We start from the raw sequence: 19,285 nt of genomic DNA on the forward strand, positions 1-19,285 counted from the left end.
AATAACACAGGCTTGTACGACGCTGTGGCTGAGAGAGTGACCGTCAATAGACGAGGAGCATTGTTGGGTCGGACAACCCTTCACGAAGACAAAACAACAGAGCTTCCACAAGGGAAAACAAATCCAAAACAGATTTTTACATTTTTTTAGCTTCTTCTTTCCAAACCTTAATGTTTCCTGTTAAACTGATTAAATAAAACAATTTGATTAAATTAGAATCAAACCCACTTCATAAGAATCAAAGAGCTGCTGAGTGAATTCCTGTAAGATTAACTCAAATCACTTCACTGTTCTTCTAAAGATATACTTTCTTTACATTTTATGTTAACAAGCGCGTCATTAAATGTAAAATATGATGAATTTGTCATTTATTTTAACTTTAAAGTATATCTTGGTAAGGGGGACCTCCTGAGCAACAGATAATTAATCAACTGATGTGATGCCGGAAATCATCAGTAATTTCTTTTACCTTAAATTCTTTACCATAAAACCAACATTTGGATAGTTTGGACTTACAGAAGTCATGACAGCAGAGTAGAGAGGATCCATTTCAGCTTCAAGTTCGGTCGCTGCATTAGAAGGCAGCAGGATGACACCCACTTTCTCCAAGACGGATCTACAGGATAAAGGAATGATAAATTACACGTTGGTTTCTGTTTTAAAACCAACTAAATCCAGCATCTAAAATGGGATCTGTGCTTCAGCAGAAAACAACTACTACTTGATTTCTCTTGCTTTAACAGCTCATCCAAAATGGCTCTTCAGTTCTAAAAAGATTTTTAATTTTAGTATTCGTGTTTAATTAAATGGTGTCTTTCACTCTGCTATCAAACCTGTGGATGAAGAGGAGTGAAGGAAGCCATCTATGTTAAATGAATGAGCAGATGGACGTATATTTAATCTTTTTAGAACTGAAGAGGTTTTTGTGATGGGAGTCGAGACGTCTTCAAGAAACAAAATAAATACTCCAGTTAATGCAATCACAATATGGCTGACTGAGAATCTCCACCGGCATTAAGCAACCTGATGAAATGTTGGAGGTTACTTGTGATTGCAGCACGCCTTGCCTTTACACATCTCTGTACATTTGTGTGTTTGAGTCTGTATACCTTAGAAAGGAGCTTTTGATGCGGAGAGGACAAATGGTGTATGGCGTTCTCAGGCTGTGACAGAAGAGCGCGAGAGGGATGAGAGCGCAGTCCACGGCGCTTTGACGCAGATACACATATACCAGGGGAGAGCCCTGAATTAAACAGAAGCAGTTTCAGATAAAACAAACTCCTCACGTTGCCATTTATTATTCCAAACAGAGACGGACTCTGCAGAGGTGTGTGACCATTCATGTTTAATCAGTCCTGATGTCAAATACTACAGACTTCACAACATATCAGCAAAACCAAGCATCAGGAAAATACATTTACAGTTTAAACCAGCGATTTACATATCTAAAATGATTTCTATTTGCTCAATAGGGGTTGAACGACTACATATTTTTAAGGTCGACTACATCATGATAATAGTCGAGTCGATGTCGACTAGTCGCGGTGACGTCATAGTGACGTAAGCGCAAAAACCCTTCACAACTACTTGGAGGCTTTATTAGTTATTTTCGCGGCAAATATTGACGCATGATTGCCGTCATTTTGCGCTCTGAGATTCTTTAGCACCCAAACTTTGACTTCCTGGAAGATGTTTCCAGATGTTTCCAGATGCTGCTTCAATATTTATACAATGTTCTTTCCTCTTTATGTTATCTCCTTTGTAAAGTGGAATGGGTCATTCATTCAACTGCATGGATGTGATGAGTGAATAAATGCATGGATGGATGGGCTGTATGGATGAATGGGAATGTCAATAGGAGCAAAGATGAATGGAGGGGCGGAATAACAGATGAATCAATAGATGGATAAGTAAATATATGTACAGGTGGATGAATGAATGTTGCATGGATGGATGAGTCGATTGATGGATGGATAGATGGATGAGTGAATAGATGCAAGAATAGGTGGATGAATGAGTCATAGATGGACAGACTATATAGATGAGTCGATGGATGGATTGATAAGTGGATGGATGGATGGAAGGGAAGGTCAACAGAGGCAAGGATGGACGGAGGATCAGGGAATAACGGATGAATTAATACATGAATTGGACTATATATGTATGGATAAGATGGTTACATGGATGGATGAGTCAGTAAATGGATGGATGAGTCAATAGATGAATGGATGAGTCAATGGATGGATGAGTCAATAGATGGATGGATGAGTCAATAGATGGATGGATGAGTCAATAGATGAATGGATGAGTCAATAGATGGATGGATGAGTCAATAGATGGATGGATGAGCCAGTGGCTGGATGGCCGGTTAATAATATATTGATGTATAAATTCAATATTGATACCCTAAGAATGGCAAAAGTACCTGACCTAAAGACTAATTAATAAATTGTTGAACGGTGGAGGTTTTTATTAATAAAAAAATAAACTAGTTCTTTTACAGAAACACGAGTGTTTTCCTCCCACTATTAACATATCCTCATTTTGAAAGTCTGTCCCCTCTGCAGCAGAGGAGGCAAATATGCTGGTCAGTGGATTTCTAGCAAAATCTGGATATTATGACTCTGCAACTTTAAGAACATTTTGTTCTATGATACGAGTTCAGTGAACAAACCCACAAACAGTTGTGCACTTGTCCTTTAGTCTAAGAAAGCAAAGTGAAAAATCAATTCAAAATTCCTAAAATACCCCAAATTATATGAGGTAATTATGAGCATCATAAGACAAGAACAATATGTTCAGTAGATTTTGGGAAGGCTTAACCCATTTATAACAAGGATATGACCTAACCCTACTTCATATACAGGAAAATATCAGGAAAAACTTACCTTTGTCTAAAACTGCAAAAACAATCATAACCACTAAAAGTTAAGATTCACATTTTACTGTATATGCATAAAACGTAGTAAGATCAATGCAAAAGAAATAGCTCAAAAAAATTAATTCATGCGTACTTTGTGACTCTGCATCAGCAGAATGACTCATTAACTTCTGTTTAATCAACCGTGTAATTAGAATAATGTTTTTTTTAGCAAAAGTTTAAAAAGATGAGAAAAACGTTTAAAGATATTCAGCTGTTTTTGCATAGAGTTGCTGAAAACAGACATTTTATTTATCTTGAAGACAAACACCGCTGCAGTTGTTTACCATCTAATTATACAATGCAGTATGGTTTCATTTCACACACCATGCATGGATGAGCATGAAGGTTAAACATTACAGTTTCTATGTGCAAAAAATCCTTTCCTGGACTGAAACATTGTGACACACTATCATGTGTGAGCAAGAGTTGTAAAACTGGATGGAAAGATATATGTTTTAAAATATTCATACCTCTAGTGTTGCTTTGTGTAAAGCTGGAAGATGATTTTTGTTGACTTGAATACTTCCAAACAAAGAGGCAAACATCTTCAGCATCACCCAGGACATGAATCTGCTCAGGATATGATGATGTGTAGAGACATTTAAATGGAAAGAAGACAAAAAATGAATACAGAGAGACAGTTGTAAAACTTAAGACATATAGCTGCTAACAATGAGTAGCAGAAAGTAACTTAAAAAAAAAAGGAGGATGTAGACCGACTGAACAACATGTAAATGAGATCGATGGGAGTGAGACAAAGTAGGGAGAATAGGGATGAGTGATGACATGGGGAGGAGGCGAAGCGGAAAGCGATAAAGAGGAAGGGTTGTAAGGGTGACAGCTGCAGATGGAGACAAAGGTCGTAGCTGTAAATGAGGAAGAAAAAAGGAGAGCAGAAATGGGGAAGAGAGATTTGTTAAGCCCCAAGGAAAGCCTGAAAAGTTTCATAGAGAGGAAGAAAGGGACAAGTTTAGATGTATTTCATCAGACATTAACTCAATTTTTGACATCATCTGTGACTACAAGCACAAAAAAGGATCTGAGAACCTGAATTGTTCATGGCTCCAAAAGTCTCCCTAAGACAAGTTTGTGACAGGAGAAGTGTGATCTTGAGAAGTGTGGTAAATGATTGATAGATGATCGGAGGTAGCCACATTTTGAAATGTCTCAATCAGAGGAGCCTTTCAGTGTTTGAGGCATGGCTGTGAGTCAATCGGAAGATGACATCAAAAACAGGTTTTCTGTTTTACCATCAGTATCCAAAGGAGAAAGTAAATAAAAGCCTCCGGAATGGCAAATCTGAGTTTATTTTTTATCAGGAAAACCTAATTTTAGGTCTTGTCAAAGCTATAACAAGGTGTAGAAAAGGATCCAAATGTAATGTGAGAGAATCGTCTTTTTGCCGGCCACGTCAGGTGGACTCAGTAGGTTGTTTCTTTGTTTTGTTCACATCCTCCTTTATCATTTATTTCTATGTGTGGCAATCACAAGAGTCTCTGTAAAAGTAAACGACATGGAGTGGCATCCGATTCTAACAGTGGTAGGATTTCTCTTGTGTCTTTGGTAAAATACGATAAGGCTTTTCTCCAGAGTTCACTTCAACCAAACCAAGATCAAAGTTTATAGCCGGACCAGAGTTTTGATCTGCATCAGAGTTTGATTGCATGTTCACACCTCCCAAAAATAATCCAACTTTCCAAGCAAAAGAACTGGAGTTTGATTAAAGACTAAACAGAGCTGGTATGAATGTCCTCTAGACCTCCTTCTGAGGAGTCTGCCCAATAACTGAACTAAAGGCATGTTCACAGCGTAGGATAAGGTCATTTTATTTATATAGCACATTTCCAGCAGCAAGGCAATTCAAAGTGCTTAAGACTGGAAGATATTTTCATAGTTGTCTGATGACAGTTTACAAAGGGGATGTTTTATGGAAAATTAGGCATTAGAATAAATAACTATGCAATAAAATCTCTTGTTTTAATCTTCTGAAAAACAAAAGATTTCCTTGCAATTTTCAGATTTTTGTATGAGTTTTTTTATTAAGTGTCTTCAGACATTTGTTGTAAATTATATATATATATATATATATATATATATATATATAAAGAATTGAATAGCGTTATGGTTACATTGGGTGTTTGTTTCTGTTACGTTTCCTTTTAAATCAGGAGGGAGAAGCTTTATACTGCTTGGATGATGTTTACTCGCTTCATATATTCTCTTTTGAGTTAGTTTTTCAATAATAAGTAGATAATAGCCAATTATAAACAGATGTGACTCTTTACTTTATTGTTCACTTACTCTCTTTAATTGTTACACGTTTCCTGAAAATGTTTTAGATTATTTTTCCCAGGAAAATACACAGAAATCTTTTTCACAGAAAAAGTATTCACTCCTCAAGTTGACTTTGATAAATATTAACATAGTTTAATTTCATTACAACATCTGATGATTCTTTGAATTACAACTAATGTCCCTGTGTTCGTCTCTAAACTAGTTTTCAACTATATTATTCTAAATGTGGAACCACAACAGAATACAAATGATAATGTAACCCATTCATCAAAAAATGGCTATTATTTGTGTGCTATATGACACTTTTTTGTTCCCGCAGCCATTTTCAGGCTGGGAATAGAGACAATTACGATGATTACACATGCATGATTGCAACAATTTGAAAAGATTATAATTACACAATTAAATCTAAAATATGACAGCAAGAGAAAAACCTGAAAAGTGATCAATATGGCAACTTTGATCACTTGAAATTAGAGAAGACATAAAAAGTAAAACTGCAAAATGTATTAAAAATAAGAAAGTGGTGGTTCGACAATATTAATTAAGAAAAGCATGCTAGATTTCTGTTTTTGATAAACATATGCAGAAGAAAACTTTTCCTGTTTTAAATCTGTAAGTTGCCTTGACTTGTTTTCTATTCATTTTAAACATGCAGTACTTTGATCCTATTTTAACCCAACTTCACCATAGCAACTACAGATGCAGCTTATGGCTATTATCAATTAATAGTACAAAAATACATGAGGCAGCAACATATCTTTGTTTTTGTTCACACCTTCTCTGCCTACATCAAAGGCTCAATATTTTCGCCAAAGAACATCTCCAACTCAGATCCAGGGCTTCGTTATGTATTAAAGGCTCAAGGGTCTTCAGTTCAATGGAGTCCTTGTTTATTATAATGAAAAACATGGCTTCCACTGGCTCATTAACCGGACAGCAGTAGAACTTGATGGAAGAAAATAAGTTATGCAAGACTTTAGCAACACAAACAGTATTTGTTATTACGATCAGTTTATTTGTTGTTTTTGATAATTTTTATGGGGTTTAATGCTGGCAATCAAAAAATTAAAACATCGCAAGCAAAATAAACAGCTTAGGAATTAGAATAATTGAGCTATTTTCATAAATGCATGTAGGTGTGTCTATGAGTTAATGGGCGTCTGTGAATGTATGCGTGTGCACACCTACTTATGGGTGTGTGTGTGTGTATATATATATATATATACATATATATATATACACCCATCAATATCTTTTTGCATATATACACCTCTGAAAAAAATTAAGACACCATTTAAAATGATCAGTTTCTCTGATTTTACTTTCTATAGGTATATGTTTGAGTAAAACGAACATTTTTCTTTTATTCTATGAAATGCTGACAACATGTCTCTGAAATTTCAAGCAAAAATTTTGTATTTATTTGCATGAAATGAGAAATGGTCAAATAAATGAAAATATGCAGTGCTTTCAGACCTCAAATACAGCAAAGGAAACAAGTTCATGTTCATTCAGGAACAACAAAACGAATGTTTTAACTCAGGAAAGGTTCAGAAATCTATATATACTGGAATATCCAGGAGATTTTCAATGGGGTTCAGTGCTGTAGGCTGTTAATTTTTGCCAGTTATATATTTATATTTTTATATTTATATTTCTAGTTCAGCATGTCTGATGCCTTCTTTCTGTACTATGCTGTATTTTATTCTGTTTTTTATTCTTTTGTTCTGTTCACTTTCTGTCTTGACAGCTTAAATTTTCCATTTGTGGAACTAATAAAGGATTATCCTATCTTTTCTTATCTTAAACTGACTGAATGTAAAGTTAGCGCTTCTTTACATATAAAATATGAAGAGCTACGGCTCAAAACCTCTTTCTCGACACTGTTTGCACACACACGCGTGCGCGCACACACACCTGATGAGGCCGGGGGAAATGCAGGTGTTAATGAGGGACAGGAGCGGTGAGAGAAGACTGAGCTGCCCTTGACTGCCTTCCCCCTCGGGTGCTTTATGAGCCGCTGCGAGCGCCTCCCTCACCCTGAAACACACGGTCACAGGACAGCAGGGGTGAAACGGCACAAAGCTGCATTTGTGCTGCATTTACACAAACATCCGCCTTCCAGAAACACAGCAACAGCAAGAGTAACAGCCCTTAGTGACATGATTACATAAAGCTTAAACTCAATTACACAGGAGGAGGGAAAACAACAGATACTGGGGACTGTGACAGAGATAGGAAAGGTCCAAAGTTAGCCCACTTCTTTTCATTCAGTTTGCACAGAAATGGATGATAGGCTCCATTTTCTCTATCTTGGTTTGCGTCTGTTATCTTCCTACTCCCTTTTTCTTTTCCAGAGCTCTTGCAGGCCATTCCATTTTCTGGATCATAGCCTATCATATATTTGCACTCCTCTGGCATCTTTGCACCTGCCTCTCCCTCCCACTCTTTTTCTCTTCAGGTACCTGTTGCTCTGACAGACTCTCTCCAGCCTGTCGCTAACGGGACTCCCGTAAACCTTGCACCCACTCACATACAAAACGCAGCATACCCTGCGCACCAGCCAGCCTCGATATCTGAAACAGGAAAAAAAGCAAAACTCCAAGTAGCAGGCATCAGTGAACGCACTGGAAACAAAAAGAAAAAGCTTCAAAAGGAAGAGCCTGAATACTGCAGATAACATCAGTACCTGGTTTGTGTCTCGTTGATGCTCAACAGGTTGCGGAAGCCAAGGAAAGAGTTTTGACCAAGCTTTTTGCTCTAAACGACAAACATGAAAAGGATTTGGATATTTTAATTAAAATAAATCAAAGTAGTAATCACACATTTGTAGACAAATAGAAGCTAATTAATGTTTAAATGACCACTGGAAATATGGAAATCAAAAGAAGAATAAAAGCTTAAAGCCACGCAGGCGAAAAAAGGATAGATTCTACATTTTATTTAAACTGGGCTTTCCAAGAGAAGTTGTAAACAATATTGGGCAAAACAGATTAATGTTGAGAAAAATCTTAACACAAAGAGAGAGAGAGAAGAGAAAAAAGGATTCCAGAATAAAATGTGGACAAATCTACAGTCAGAGAGTTTCTGTTCAACTCATGACCATATATATTTACCCAAATGTGCTTATTTTCACTATAAGTACAGACAAATAAGTAACACAGTTGTTTTCAGGATTTATCTACAGAGCACAGAAACTAGGACAGTGTGTATTTGGTCAAAAATTTGTAAATACTGTTTATTTCCATTTAAATCACTTTATTTGTATGGTAGTGCTTCACATGAATTTTAAACAAATACAAACAAAACAACAAAACCGTAAGAAAGTAAAGTATAAGACTACATATTGGTTCTCTATGTTTAATAAGAATAAGTACTACTACTATAAACTATTAGGGGTTAGTTTGGATTCTTAATCTCCTAACTAGATGTTAGTTCTCCATTTCTGAGTCTATTAGTAAGTATAAATTTAAATGTTTGTTTCAGTCCTGGGTTGAGTTCTAGAAAATCCATGTTATTCTGGGATGCTAATGCTAAGTCAGTATTTTTCAGGTATGACAAAGGTTAAAACATTGTAGTAAGAAAAATAATCATACATCATTATCTTAACAAAAACTAAATTCAGCTATTTTTATGTCATTACTTAATTTTCTCCCCTTCCTGTTTTCTGTGTCTGACTTTGTTCCACTTGCGGACGATGGACTCACCAGACTGTCCGGGGTGCACTGGTGGCAACACTGACCCATAACGGGTCTGAACATCCCCAGACAGGAGGGGACAGTCACACGTTTCTTGATTTTTAGTTCCCATGACAACTGCAAGGTAGGAATAGGCAAAAATGTCACTTAAATCAGGACTAAAAACACAAACCTAGTGGTGATGATAGAGGCTCCCAAAGGGAAATCATTCTAACAAGCAGAGGTCAGATTTAAAAAACAACAAGATTTCACAATGCAGGAAAAGAAACAGTTTGAATTTGTGACTGACTTTGTTTCTGGTCTGACTTTGAGAAACCAGAAAACTCAATTCTAGAATTTATATTTTCAATAGGTACAATTTTTAGTTGAAAGTCCCTCCACTGGCTCCCTGTAGCCTAAAGAATAGACTTTAAAATACTGTTAGTTTATAAATCACTGAATGTTTTAGCACCACAATACATTAAAGATCTGCTGCTGTTGTAAATAAACCTTCAAGACCTCTCAGGTCTTCTGGTTCTGGTTCTGCTCTGCATCCCCAGAATCAGAACCAAACGAGGAGAAGCAGCATTCAGCATCTATGCACCACAAATTTGGAAAAAACTTGCAGAAAACTGTAAAACAGCTGAAACACTGACTTCCTTTAAATCTCGACTAAAAATCCACCTGTTTAGGATTGTATTTGAAATATAATCAATTACTAATTTAATGATGGAACCCGACTTAATGTTCTGTTTTTATTGTTGATTCTATGTTGCATTGTGTTTCTGTGTTTGATTTGATGTAAAGCACTTTGAAATGCCTTGCTGCTGAAATGTGTTACACAAATAAAGTTTGATTTGATTTTAAAAATGAGTCACTTTACTAACAGTTCCAGTCATACTGCAGCACAGAACACTGAATAATTTTTTATAAATATATCTGTTAAAATAATTTGACAGGAAATTGTGTTAAACCACATTTTCTAGAAGTCTTTTTGTATTATTTTTTTCCTGTTACTTTTATAATTTTATCCTATTAACAGGTCAGCAAGGAATGTGCAGCATTTCAAAAAGAATGTAAAAAACTTTGTCAATAGTCAGCTAATGTAAAAAAAAAATACAATTGCGCTTCCGGTGTTTCCATTAAATAAGAAACAAATAAAATCACACGTGAATAAGTTTGTTCATGTGATGTCATTAAAAAATCTTCATCAGCCTTCAACTACCTACTACTTCCTGTCATCTTCTTCATCTTTTCCACCAGTAGTAACATCTGCTGTTTCCATTGCAGTTTCTAATTGCGATTCGATACAGCTGAAAAACTACCTCATGTTAGCTCAAAATGTTTCTATACAAGAACATGAGGCTTTTTTAAAATTGTCTTGTTTCCATTAAGCAAATTTATTTTCATAATTTCAATTTGTGCAATAATATGGTCAAGGAAACGCAGTTAGTGATCCCTTCAAGATCCACTAATGAATACACAGAACATTTCAAACCATGTGTGTGTCCTGTTTACTAATCAGCTGTGGTTTGGTCTTTTTTGTCAGTAATATTTCTCAGTATGATAAACACAAAAAGGCTTGGTGTGTGGCGTTACTGTGGCTGGTTTGGCACTAGAGGGATCATGCCGTTTAGACAAGATGAGTTAATGAATCTCCTGAAATCAATGACTGAAATAATGAAGATGGATTCCAGGAGACGCAGTCAGAGGGAAAAAAAGGCCTGATTTAAGACAATACACTGCAGCAGTGACAAAGCTTTCATTTAAATATCAATAATTTGAACTGCCACAGTAACTCTGTGGAAAAAGTATGAAGGAAGGAAGGAGGAGGAGAAACAGTGAATGATTCAAGCGTGTAGGCAAAGTTTTTGTATTCATGCAGTATTTAGTAATCCTTTGAAAATTCTGTTCGTTCTCTGATGGCTCGACATGACTCACTGATGCATCACATTCTGTGATTTGGTAAACATCAAACAGAATTAAGCACAGGGGGCCAAGCGTGTTCTCTAGTGATTGTGAAGAACAAAGCGGTTGAGATTAGCGCACACAGGGTAAGAGGAAGAGGACAGTGGGAGACAAGCAGAGCTCTTACAGCAGGTCTATTCTGCTGAATTGGTGGAAGGCTTGTGTTGTTGTTTATCCCATCTCCTTTCTCGTTCACCATCATGAAGCCCCTGCAGGTTTATTGCCAGAAACCTATCAAGAAAACAAAGGAGAAACAATCAAATTATGTGCCAACATGTTGAATGTTTTATGTTTTGTTTATTTTTTACATTTTGAGTACTACAAAATGCTTTGGAGTGAATTGAAAAATGAGGGACAAGTCTTTCACAGAGACTGAATTAGCCGAGATTATAACTTCCTGCTGGTTTTCTCAAATCCACCTGTAATTTATAAAATTATACAAGTTTGGACTTAACCATAAAACTCCACCAACATTTTTGCAAAATGAGCAAGAAAGAAAATATTTTGTAGCCACCAAGAAGTTTCCACCAAAGAAATATCTGGATATTTGACCACTCTTCTTGGAATGTATGGTACGTTTTTTCAAGAAGATTGTAATTTGTAAACAAAACCATGTTGACGATAAATGTAGATCCCATTGGACAGAAATGACGGCGTCCAATCAGAGCAAAGACACGGAAAAAACCTTGGAAATCCTGTGCTGCCTTTTTGTTGTGCACATTTCAAGAGAAGCTCATTTATAATTTAAAGCATAAAATTAATGACAATTAAGTTCCTGATTGGTATGTAAACTTCTCACTGAAACTGTGACTTTTTCTAAGCGTGTCATTGCACTGGTTTGCCCTTTTATTAAAACTGTAGTTGTAAAACTTCTGTGCCAACTTAGAAGTTTAGCACAGAACATTCCTGCCTGTTTTATGCAGGCAGGAATAAAACAGGGACACATTTTCTCCTAGGAGGTTAGAGGTGGAGGGGAGCTTTGCTCAGGAGCAGCAGGGCACTCACCAGTGGGTTATAAATCATTAAAGCTTATATAACTATTGTTGGTCCCTCGGCCACTTGCATATGCATTAATGAGAACTGGTCAAAATCTAATGGGTTCAGACCTAAACAGGTTAGTGAATATATAGAACTGGCTGTGTTGGTCTTCAAGTGAGTAATCAGATAAAACTAAGGTAGTTTTACTGCAGATCAAGAAGAGGTCTGCAATCTCCTAGGAAATAAAGTCGCCATCCTGTGAAAATATGCTTTGTTTTGTGGAAACCTTGGTTTCCACGACAAAAGGATGAAGATGTGTCCTGATGTCATCAAGTGCTCTTTAAATATCTGTCTTCATCCATCAGATTCAGAAAACTCATTATGCTCAGGAGACACTCCCTTTGCATCTCTGTCTTTCACTCTGTTGATCCCTCTCTGCCCCATTAACTTTGCTAATTAAAACTTAAGCTGCACCCATGGGGAGACGCTCCATTTCAACTAGCTCCAAGTTCCCACATTCATTAACCAGTCCAGTGGGAATACAGACATTGAGAAGAGGTTCTCGAGGCTCTGGGAATCTTTGCAGATATAGAGGACAAGATGGCGGTAAAATTGTGGGGTAAAACAGGGGCCAAAGGGCGTAAAGATGTGAATTAATAAGGCCAGAGAATCACCAGAGGCCCAAATTGGATTGTATAATAAATGCAAGAGGGAATAAAAGAACACATAGAAAAAGATAAAGACAGTATTATGCTAAGACTGTGGAGTTTTATTTTAAATATGACTGTTTAAGTTGCAGCTTATATAGGCTTAACATAATCTTAAGTTTACAAACAGGTTTCTTCTGACTCAGTTATAATATCCCAATTAACTCACTAAAGAATCAGAGGAGGGAGCTAAAGATGAGGGTGATGGCAAGGAGGACTTTCAAATGTCAATATTTGGAGTGAATCACCATTATCAGAGGCAAAAAGCTGCTGTAATGACAATAAAAGGTTTTACCATCAATGACATTGTTTACAGAAGAATGTAAACATTGTCCTGACAACTCTTGTTTGATGTATATTAAAACTAATATTGCTTTTCCAGAAATGACATCTTGTATTGTTTTACTATCTTTTCAATCATGATTATCTAAATAAAGTCAAAAAATGTTTTTTGACTGCTTCTGCTATTTTCAGGGGTGGGCGGGGGTATCAAATGTACAATAATAAAATGTAAGGAAAAATAATAACCCTTGTAACACCTTAGTTAATTTCATAAAAGATATAGATATTATGAACTTAAATGTTTTCTCTTGTTTGTGATGGGTACAGTATCGACGGTGTATAAGTTGCCATCCAATGAATCAATTTTATATTGATTCATAATCTTTGAGCTAAATGATGATAAGTATTATTCCTTAAGAAAATTATAACATCGTCTAGAAAAGTAGATCCTTATATTGCAAGTTATTATTTTCATAAATAAATATGTTACACTTTTTAGATCTACATTATAACTTCTTTTAGCGGCTGCACTAATAAGCCAACGGTGCAACTACGCCGATCTCTCTTTGCACAATTTTATTCAAAGGTAAGAATAAATACCATTGGTGCCACAAAATATGTAAACAACTTCATAAGTAAGTAATTATGAACAAGCATGAATTACATTAACCAAACAGTTTGACTGCTACACTGTTGATGAGTGACAACATATTTACAAAAAGAGGCTAGCTACATGTTAGCCAATAACTCGGTAAAAGAAAACAAAAAATCGTCAAACTAACAGCTAACTTGAAACCATACGTAAACACCAACGGTACCAGAATGTGGATTCTCTATTATACATAATTTTTGTGGAGTTTGCAGAAATATTAGCTGTCCTCACCTACTGCTACAGTGTTGAAATGCTGAAGCTTGAAGCCAACAAGAGGCCTTACCTACCTGAAGGTACATATGCTGTTTTTCAGGTGAGGGAAACCTTCAAGTTTATTTTAACAAAGTATTTTTTATTTTTATTATTTGGTACTGTTCGAGAAACGTTTACGGAAATGCGTTAATGTGTGAAAGATATTGAAAGAGTTTTGTTGTGTTTCGGAGCCAGCAACGGTTAGAGGAAGTAGCTAACATGCCATGGCGTCAGTTGGTTAGCACACTGTAGCGGTGGATAATGGCGGGATATATAGGTGCAACCACTAACAGTAACCGCTCGTAGAGGTAGTTGGGCTATATATATTCCATGGTATGAGTGTAAAATACTGTTATCAGGCTCTATGGTTTATTCGTGTTCTAAAACACAGTGGTGGAAAGTTAAACTGTGATTTAATGTATTCACTTAGTTAAAATACTTTGAATTCTAAGATAGTTATGCCAGTTACAATAACTCTTAAGATACATGCTCATGAAATATGTCACCGTGTGTGATTAAATATCCATATAAACTGCTTCTTTCTTCTAAGGTTGTTTAACTTAATTGACTTGAGTCAATTAAGTTTAATTGATTTTAATGTTAATTAAACTTAGATACAACTTGAAAGTGCACTTTACTTGGATCTGTAACATTAATGTGATCTTTAAATTAAAATTCATTTGAATTATTCCTGACACAGCCTTGCTGCATTTTACAATGAAGTTAAGTTTTATAACCTGACTATCAAAGACAAAAACAATTGAAATCTGTGTTGTTTGAATGTACAGTTGGAACCAAAGCTCCTTAGCTTTTTCTTTTTCTTGAACATATTTATCTGTATTTGCTTTTTCTTGAGGCAGAACAAATGAGGCATAACTTTGTTGTTATACAGTGTGTCTGCGAATAAAGTTTAACCCCCCCTTTCCCTCCACACCCAACAGACTTCTTGTGGCTTTGATGTCACACAGTGATGTCACTCAACCTGTCTGTGACATCACAGGCGACTATCTTTGTATTCTCAGATTCCACAGAGAAATTCATTTGCAGTTTCTGGTAGCGAAGGTAGCAAACATAGCGAACATGGAAGGACAAGATTTGTTGTTAGCAAGAGTGACCATTTTGGAGAAGAGGTGTGGGAAGCTGCAGGAGGAGAAGGAGGAGCTTCAAAACACCGTTGATAAATTGAGGAGAAAAATTGAACGGCTTAACAGCTGCACCAGCAACAACGCTAGGAGATTCCAGGCTGAAAATGAAATACTTATTGATGCAAATAAATTCAGCAAAAATCAGGTTGGGACACTAATTAAGCAGCTGAATGAATCAAAAGAGACTATTTTTGACCTGGAACGCGACTTTTATACAATTTCAAAAAAAATGTGTAACTTGAGGAAACAGAGCGGACAACGCGAAAGGATTTTGAGAGTAGATTAAAAGAGAAAACCAAACACGTGAACTGGCTTCAAGCAGAAAACGATGAATTAAATAAGGAAATTGTAGGTCTGAAGCTGAAGAATGACAGATTAAGATCCAGGGTGGTACAAAACCCTGAGGAGGTTCCCCAAATAAAAGACACTGAAAACAAAAACGAAACAGAATCCGCAGGAGAGACACAATCGCCAAGCATATTGCGAAAAATTGGGCGAACTTTTAATAAAATGTATCAGTCGGGAACGCTGAGATATTGGGTGCCACCCTGGATCTTTTAATTTCTGGGGGTCGCAGAGAAAAACTTCAACAACTGCTGGTGTCAGCAAGCAGATGTCAGCTGTTCAGGTCGAAAACCAGAAGAAAAGCTAATAAACCGGCGACCCACCAGAACCGCGCACTGTAAAAAACTCAGGCGGCCACTGGAGAAAACAACTAGCCAGAAACTATTGGGCAAATATTAAAGGATTTAAGAAAAGTTATCCTCCAAATGCCATGTTCCAACCTCGTCAAGAAACAGTTCAAAAAAGTAAAACTAACAGTTTTGGATGGATTAAACTGAAATAAATGAGGTAGGAAAAAATAATTATTTAGTTAGTCCTGTGGTGAGTATTCCTGATGCTCCACCTTGGTTAAGTGGAAAAGCTGAAGTTGATTTAAGTTTATTGGAAAGAGGAAGACAAATAGAAAAGAGGTGAAAAGGTATACAAGGAAAGAATATGCAGAGCACATACAAGCATATATAGATGCTTCTAAAATGTCAAATGATAAAAAAGGAATTCCATCTGGAGAGACTCACAAAGAGAAGAAAATAGTTAAAAAGATTTAATGGTACAATTCTTTGGCGCTCGGACCCGGCAGAAGACCCCGAGCGGAGGATCGCCGTGAGCAGGCGGTCTGCTCGTCGAGCTCGGATAGTCTTCCCCCCCGGGACCGAACCTGGTGGTGGAGCGGAGCCTGGAGATGGGAGAGCACAGAGGATCCTAGAGTATGTCCCTCATGGTGAAGGTGGAGATGGGGAGGAGGTGGGTCGAAGCACGGCTGACGAGCAGGAAGCCCCCAGGGTAGCTTGAACTCTTGAAGGTGTCCTTGGACGACGATTGGCTGGAGCGGCGTGGAGCTCCGTTCCGGATTGGCTGAGGCCAGGCGTGGTGATTAGATGATGTGGTGAAGCTGGTCGAGTCTCCCAGTTTGAATTTTCGCCTAAGCTCCATTAGCATTTATAATTCTGGACTTAAATATGAAAAATAAAAGAGTAACAGATATTCATTTGTTCAGTTTCAAGTAGTGCATTAATAAGTATTTTAGAGAAAAATTCAGAAACAAGACAAGATATCACTGGATATTAATCAACCAATTTTTAGAATTAAAAAATATGGATCCAGGATTAAATTAGAAGCAAAATGATTTACTAAAAGAAATGGCAGGAAGAATGGGATAGAATTCAATGCAAGATTTTATTATAGCATTAAAAAAAGTTGAGCTCTAGGAAAGGTAATAGGAATAAAAGAGAAGAGGATGTTATATCCAAGTTAAGGTTTGGGCATACGGGGTTAAATAGTACTCTGAAAATAATTAACAAACATAGTACAGGTACAGTGTGGCAAAAAAGTATTTAGTCAGCCACCAATTGTGCAAGTTCTCCCACTTAAAAAGATGAGAGAGGCCTGTAATTTTCATCATAGATATACCTCAACTATGAGAGGAATGGGCTAAAATACCAGCAACAGTGTGTGAATCTCTTTGATCTCTGTCATTGCCAACAAAGGCTATATAACAAAGTATTGAGATGAACTTTTGTTATTGACCAAATACTTATTTTCCACCATATTTTGCAAATAAATTCTTTAAAAATCAGACAATGTGATTTTCTGGATTTTTTTTCTCCTTTTGTCTCATAGTTGAGGTATATCTATGATGAAAATTACAGGCCTCTCATCCTTTTAAGTGGGAGAACTTGCACAATTGGTGGCTGACTAAATACTTTTTTGCCCCACTGTATGTGTAGATATTGTGGAGAGTCAGAAACAATACAGCATATTTTTCTAGAATGTAATAAATATAATCAGGAAAGAGAGGTGATCACCAGAGAGTTAAGTCTTCGTCTTCTGGTCACTCTTGTCCCTAATGGGGTCAGGAGGGTTGCTGGTTCCTATCTCCAGCTACGTTCCGGGCGAGAGGCGGGGTCACCCTGGACAGGTGACCAGTCTGTCGCAGGGCAACACAGAGACATACAGGACACACAACCATTCACACACACACTCACACCTAGGGAGAATTTAGAGAAACCAATTAACCTGACAGTCATGTTTTTGGACTGTGGGAGGAAGCCGGAGAACCTGAAGAGAACCCACCATGCACAGGGAGAACATGCAAACTCCATGCAGAAAGACCCCGGGCCGGGAATCGAACCCAGGAAGAGTTAAGTAGAAACAAAAATAAATTAGATATTAGAAATTTGCCATAAATATATATATCAACCATAACTGAACACACCCTTACAAAAAAATCCCACGAAAATCACATGTGATCACATGTGGATCACACAAATTTTACATGTGAATCATGTGAATCACATGTGAAAGCACATGAATACGTGTGATTTTGGAATGTTTCGTGGTAAAATCACATGTGAGTCACATGTGATCACATGTGAAAACATGTGATTTTTGGTGTGATTTTCACATGTGAAAATACATTACAAAATACAATACATCACTCAAACACTGACTGCAACTCCCAGGAAAAAAGTATTCATCCATATTTGGACATTTCTTTCTTCAACGTCCTTCCTTTAACACTCGTGGCTCCATGTGTGTAAATAAAATAAAAAACAGATTATAAAGAAATATTCACCTGGAATTTTTTATGCGTCAGCTAAATAGAGTTTCATCATCTCATTGTTCTTTCTGCCGGTGCACAACTGCAATAATGTTCCACCTACAGCACATTACCGCTGAGACAAAAACAAACATTTGATGAAAATTAGATCTAGCAATAAAACTTTAGTCAATGTGATGACGAAATCTGAACTGAAGTGCTCTTTTTTAAAGCCAAAGAGTAACTTAGAGGATTTAAGGACAAGTAAAATCACAGATTGAAAATCCTTCCTCTTCCTTTTCTTTGTAGAGTATAGAAGAAACTACTGTGGTGGCAAAAAAAGAGATGAGCAACATCTAAATCCCTTTGTAGTTCTAGTGTTTGGTTACCGTCCTGTGATATATACCACTGGAGCATGACAGCATAGCATAGTGGACTATAAAAAAAGGATTTTTCTATACCAAGAAATCTAACACAGCCTGGCTTTAAGCACAGTGTGACTATATTTTATCATAAATAGTTCTACAAAAGTCATCCCTGCTTTAATCTCTGGTTGAAATAAATTTTAATCATCCATGTTGTTTTGTCTTACAGCAGAATCAATACTGCAGCAGCAAGGCTCTGAACAAGTGCTGCAGAGGAAATAAATCTGCACAGGGTTCCAGGTTTGGTTAGGACTTAGAACCCAAATTATACGGATAGAAGAACCCAACACGCTACACACACATCTGTTCAACTAAAATTACCTTTAACATACTTACATTAGCCTGGAATAGAAAGAGGTAACATGCTGCATGTTTAGGAAGACCAACAATTATTATGTGGTGGGTAATTTGCTATTAAGCATTATCTTTTAGAAAATAAAATTCAAAAGACAAAAAACACAGCTGTCACAGTTGGTAGAAGTCTTGTATTGCAGCAAGAAGGTCCTTGGTTCAAATCCCAGTATGTGGAGCAAACCCCTGCAAAACCTTCATAAATTATTGACTCCTTTAAATTAGTACTGGAAATCCCAGCATTCCCATAAAGTCAATGTCAATTAATACAGCACTCTTAAAAACAGGTGTAAAACTGCACCAAACTGCAGTACAGAAATGATATAAGTTTTTAGAAAGAGAAAATGACAAAAAAAGAAAGAGTAAAAAAAAGTTTAAAAAAAATTCCTTTATCGCTTCATTTAATCATGTCTTGAACTTTTATATTAAATTTGCACTTTGTTTATTTTTTAATGTGATGATTTAATATTTACCTTTTGTTCTTTTAACGTTATTCAGTTTTAACTATTTTGCTATAAAGCTTGTTA

General features: G+C 36.5%; 1 protein-coding gene across 5 annotated transcripts in view; it reads right to left on the reverse strand.

Annotated features, from left to right (window-relative positions):
* gpat2 (glycerol-3-phosphate acyltransferase 2, mitochondrial) overlaps window positions 1-19,285 on the reverse strand; it is a 140,474-nt gene that overhangs the window by 36,218 nt on the left and 84,971 nt on the right. For all 5 annotated transcript variants that reach the window (XM_044109061.1, XM_044109089.1, XM_044109079.1 and 2 more), the window contains 8 exons: window positions 10,994-11,097; window positions 8,929-9,036; window positions 7,911-7,981; window positions 7,687-7,797; window positions 7,139-7,261; window positions 3,394-3,493; window positions 1,110-1,243; window positions 517-616 (listed from right to left, as the gene is read on the reverse strand). In XM_044109061.1, coding sequence (XP_043964996.1) covers window positions 517-616; window positions 1,110-1,243; window positions 3,394-3,493; window positions 7,139-7,261; window positions 7,687-7,797; window positions 7,911-7,981; window positions 8,929-9,036; window positions 10,994-11,068 — 822 coding nt within the window. In that variant the 5' untranslated portion in view covers window positions 11,069-11,097. The remainder of the gene's footprint in view (window positions 1-516; window positions 617-1,109; window positions 1,244-3,393; window positions 3,494-7,138; window positions 7,262-7,686; window positions 7,798-7,910; window positions 7,982-8,928; window positions 9,037-10,993; window positions 11,098-19,285) is intronic.

Source organism: Gambusia affinis, linkage group LG03 (assembly GCF_019740435.1).
Source record: "Gambusia affinis linkage group LG03, SWU_Gaff_1.0, whole genome shotgun sequence".
Lineage (NCBI taxonomy): Eukaryota > Metazoa > Chordata > Actinopteri > Cyprinodontiformes > Poeciliidae > Gambusia > Gambusia affinis.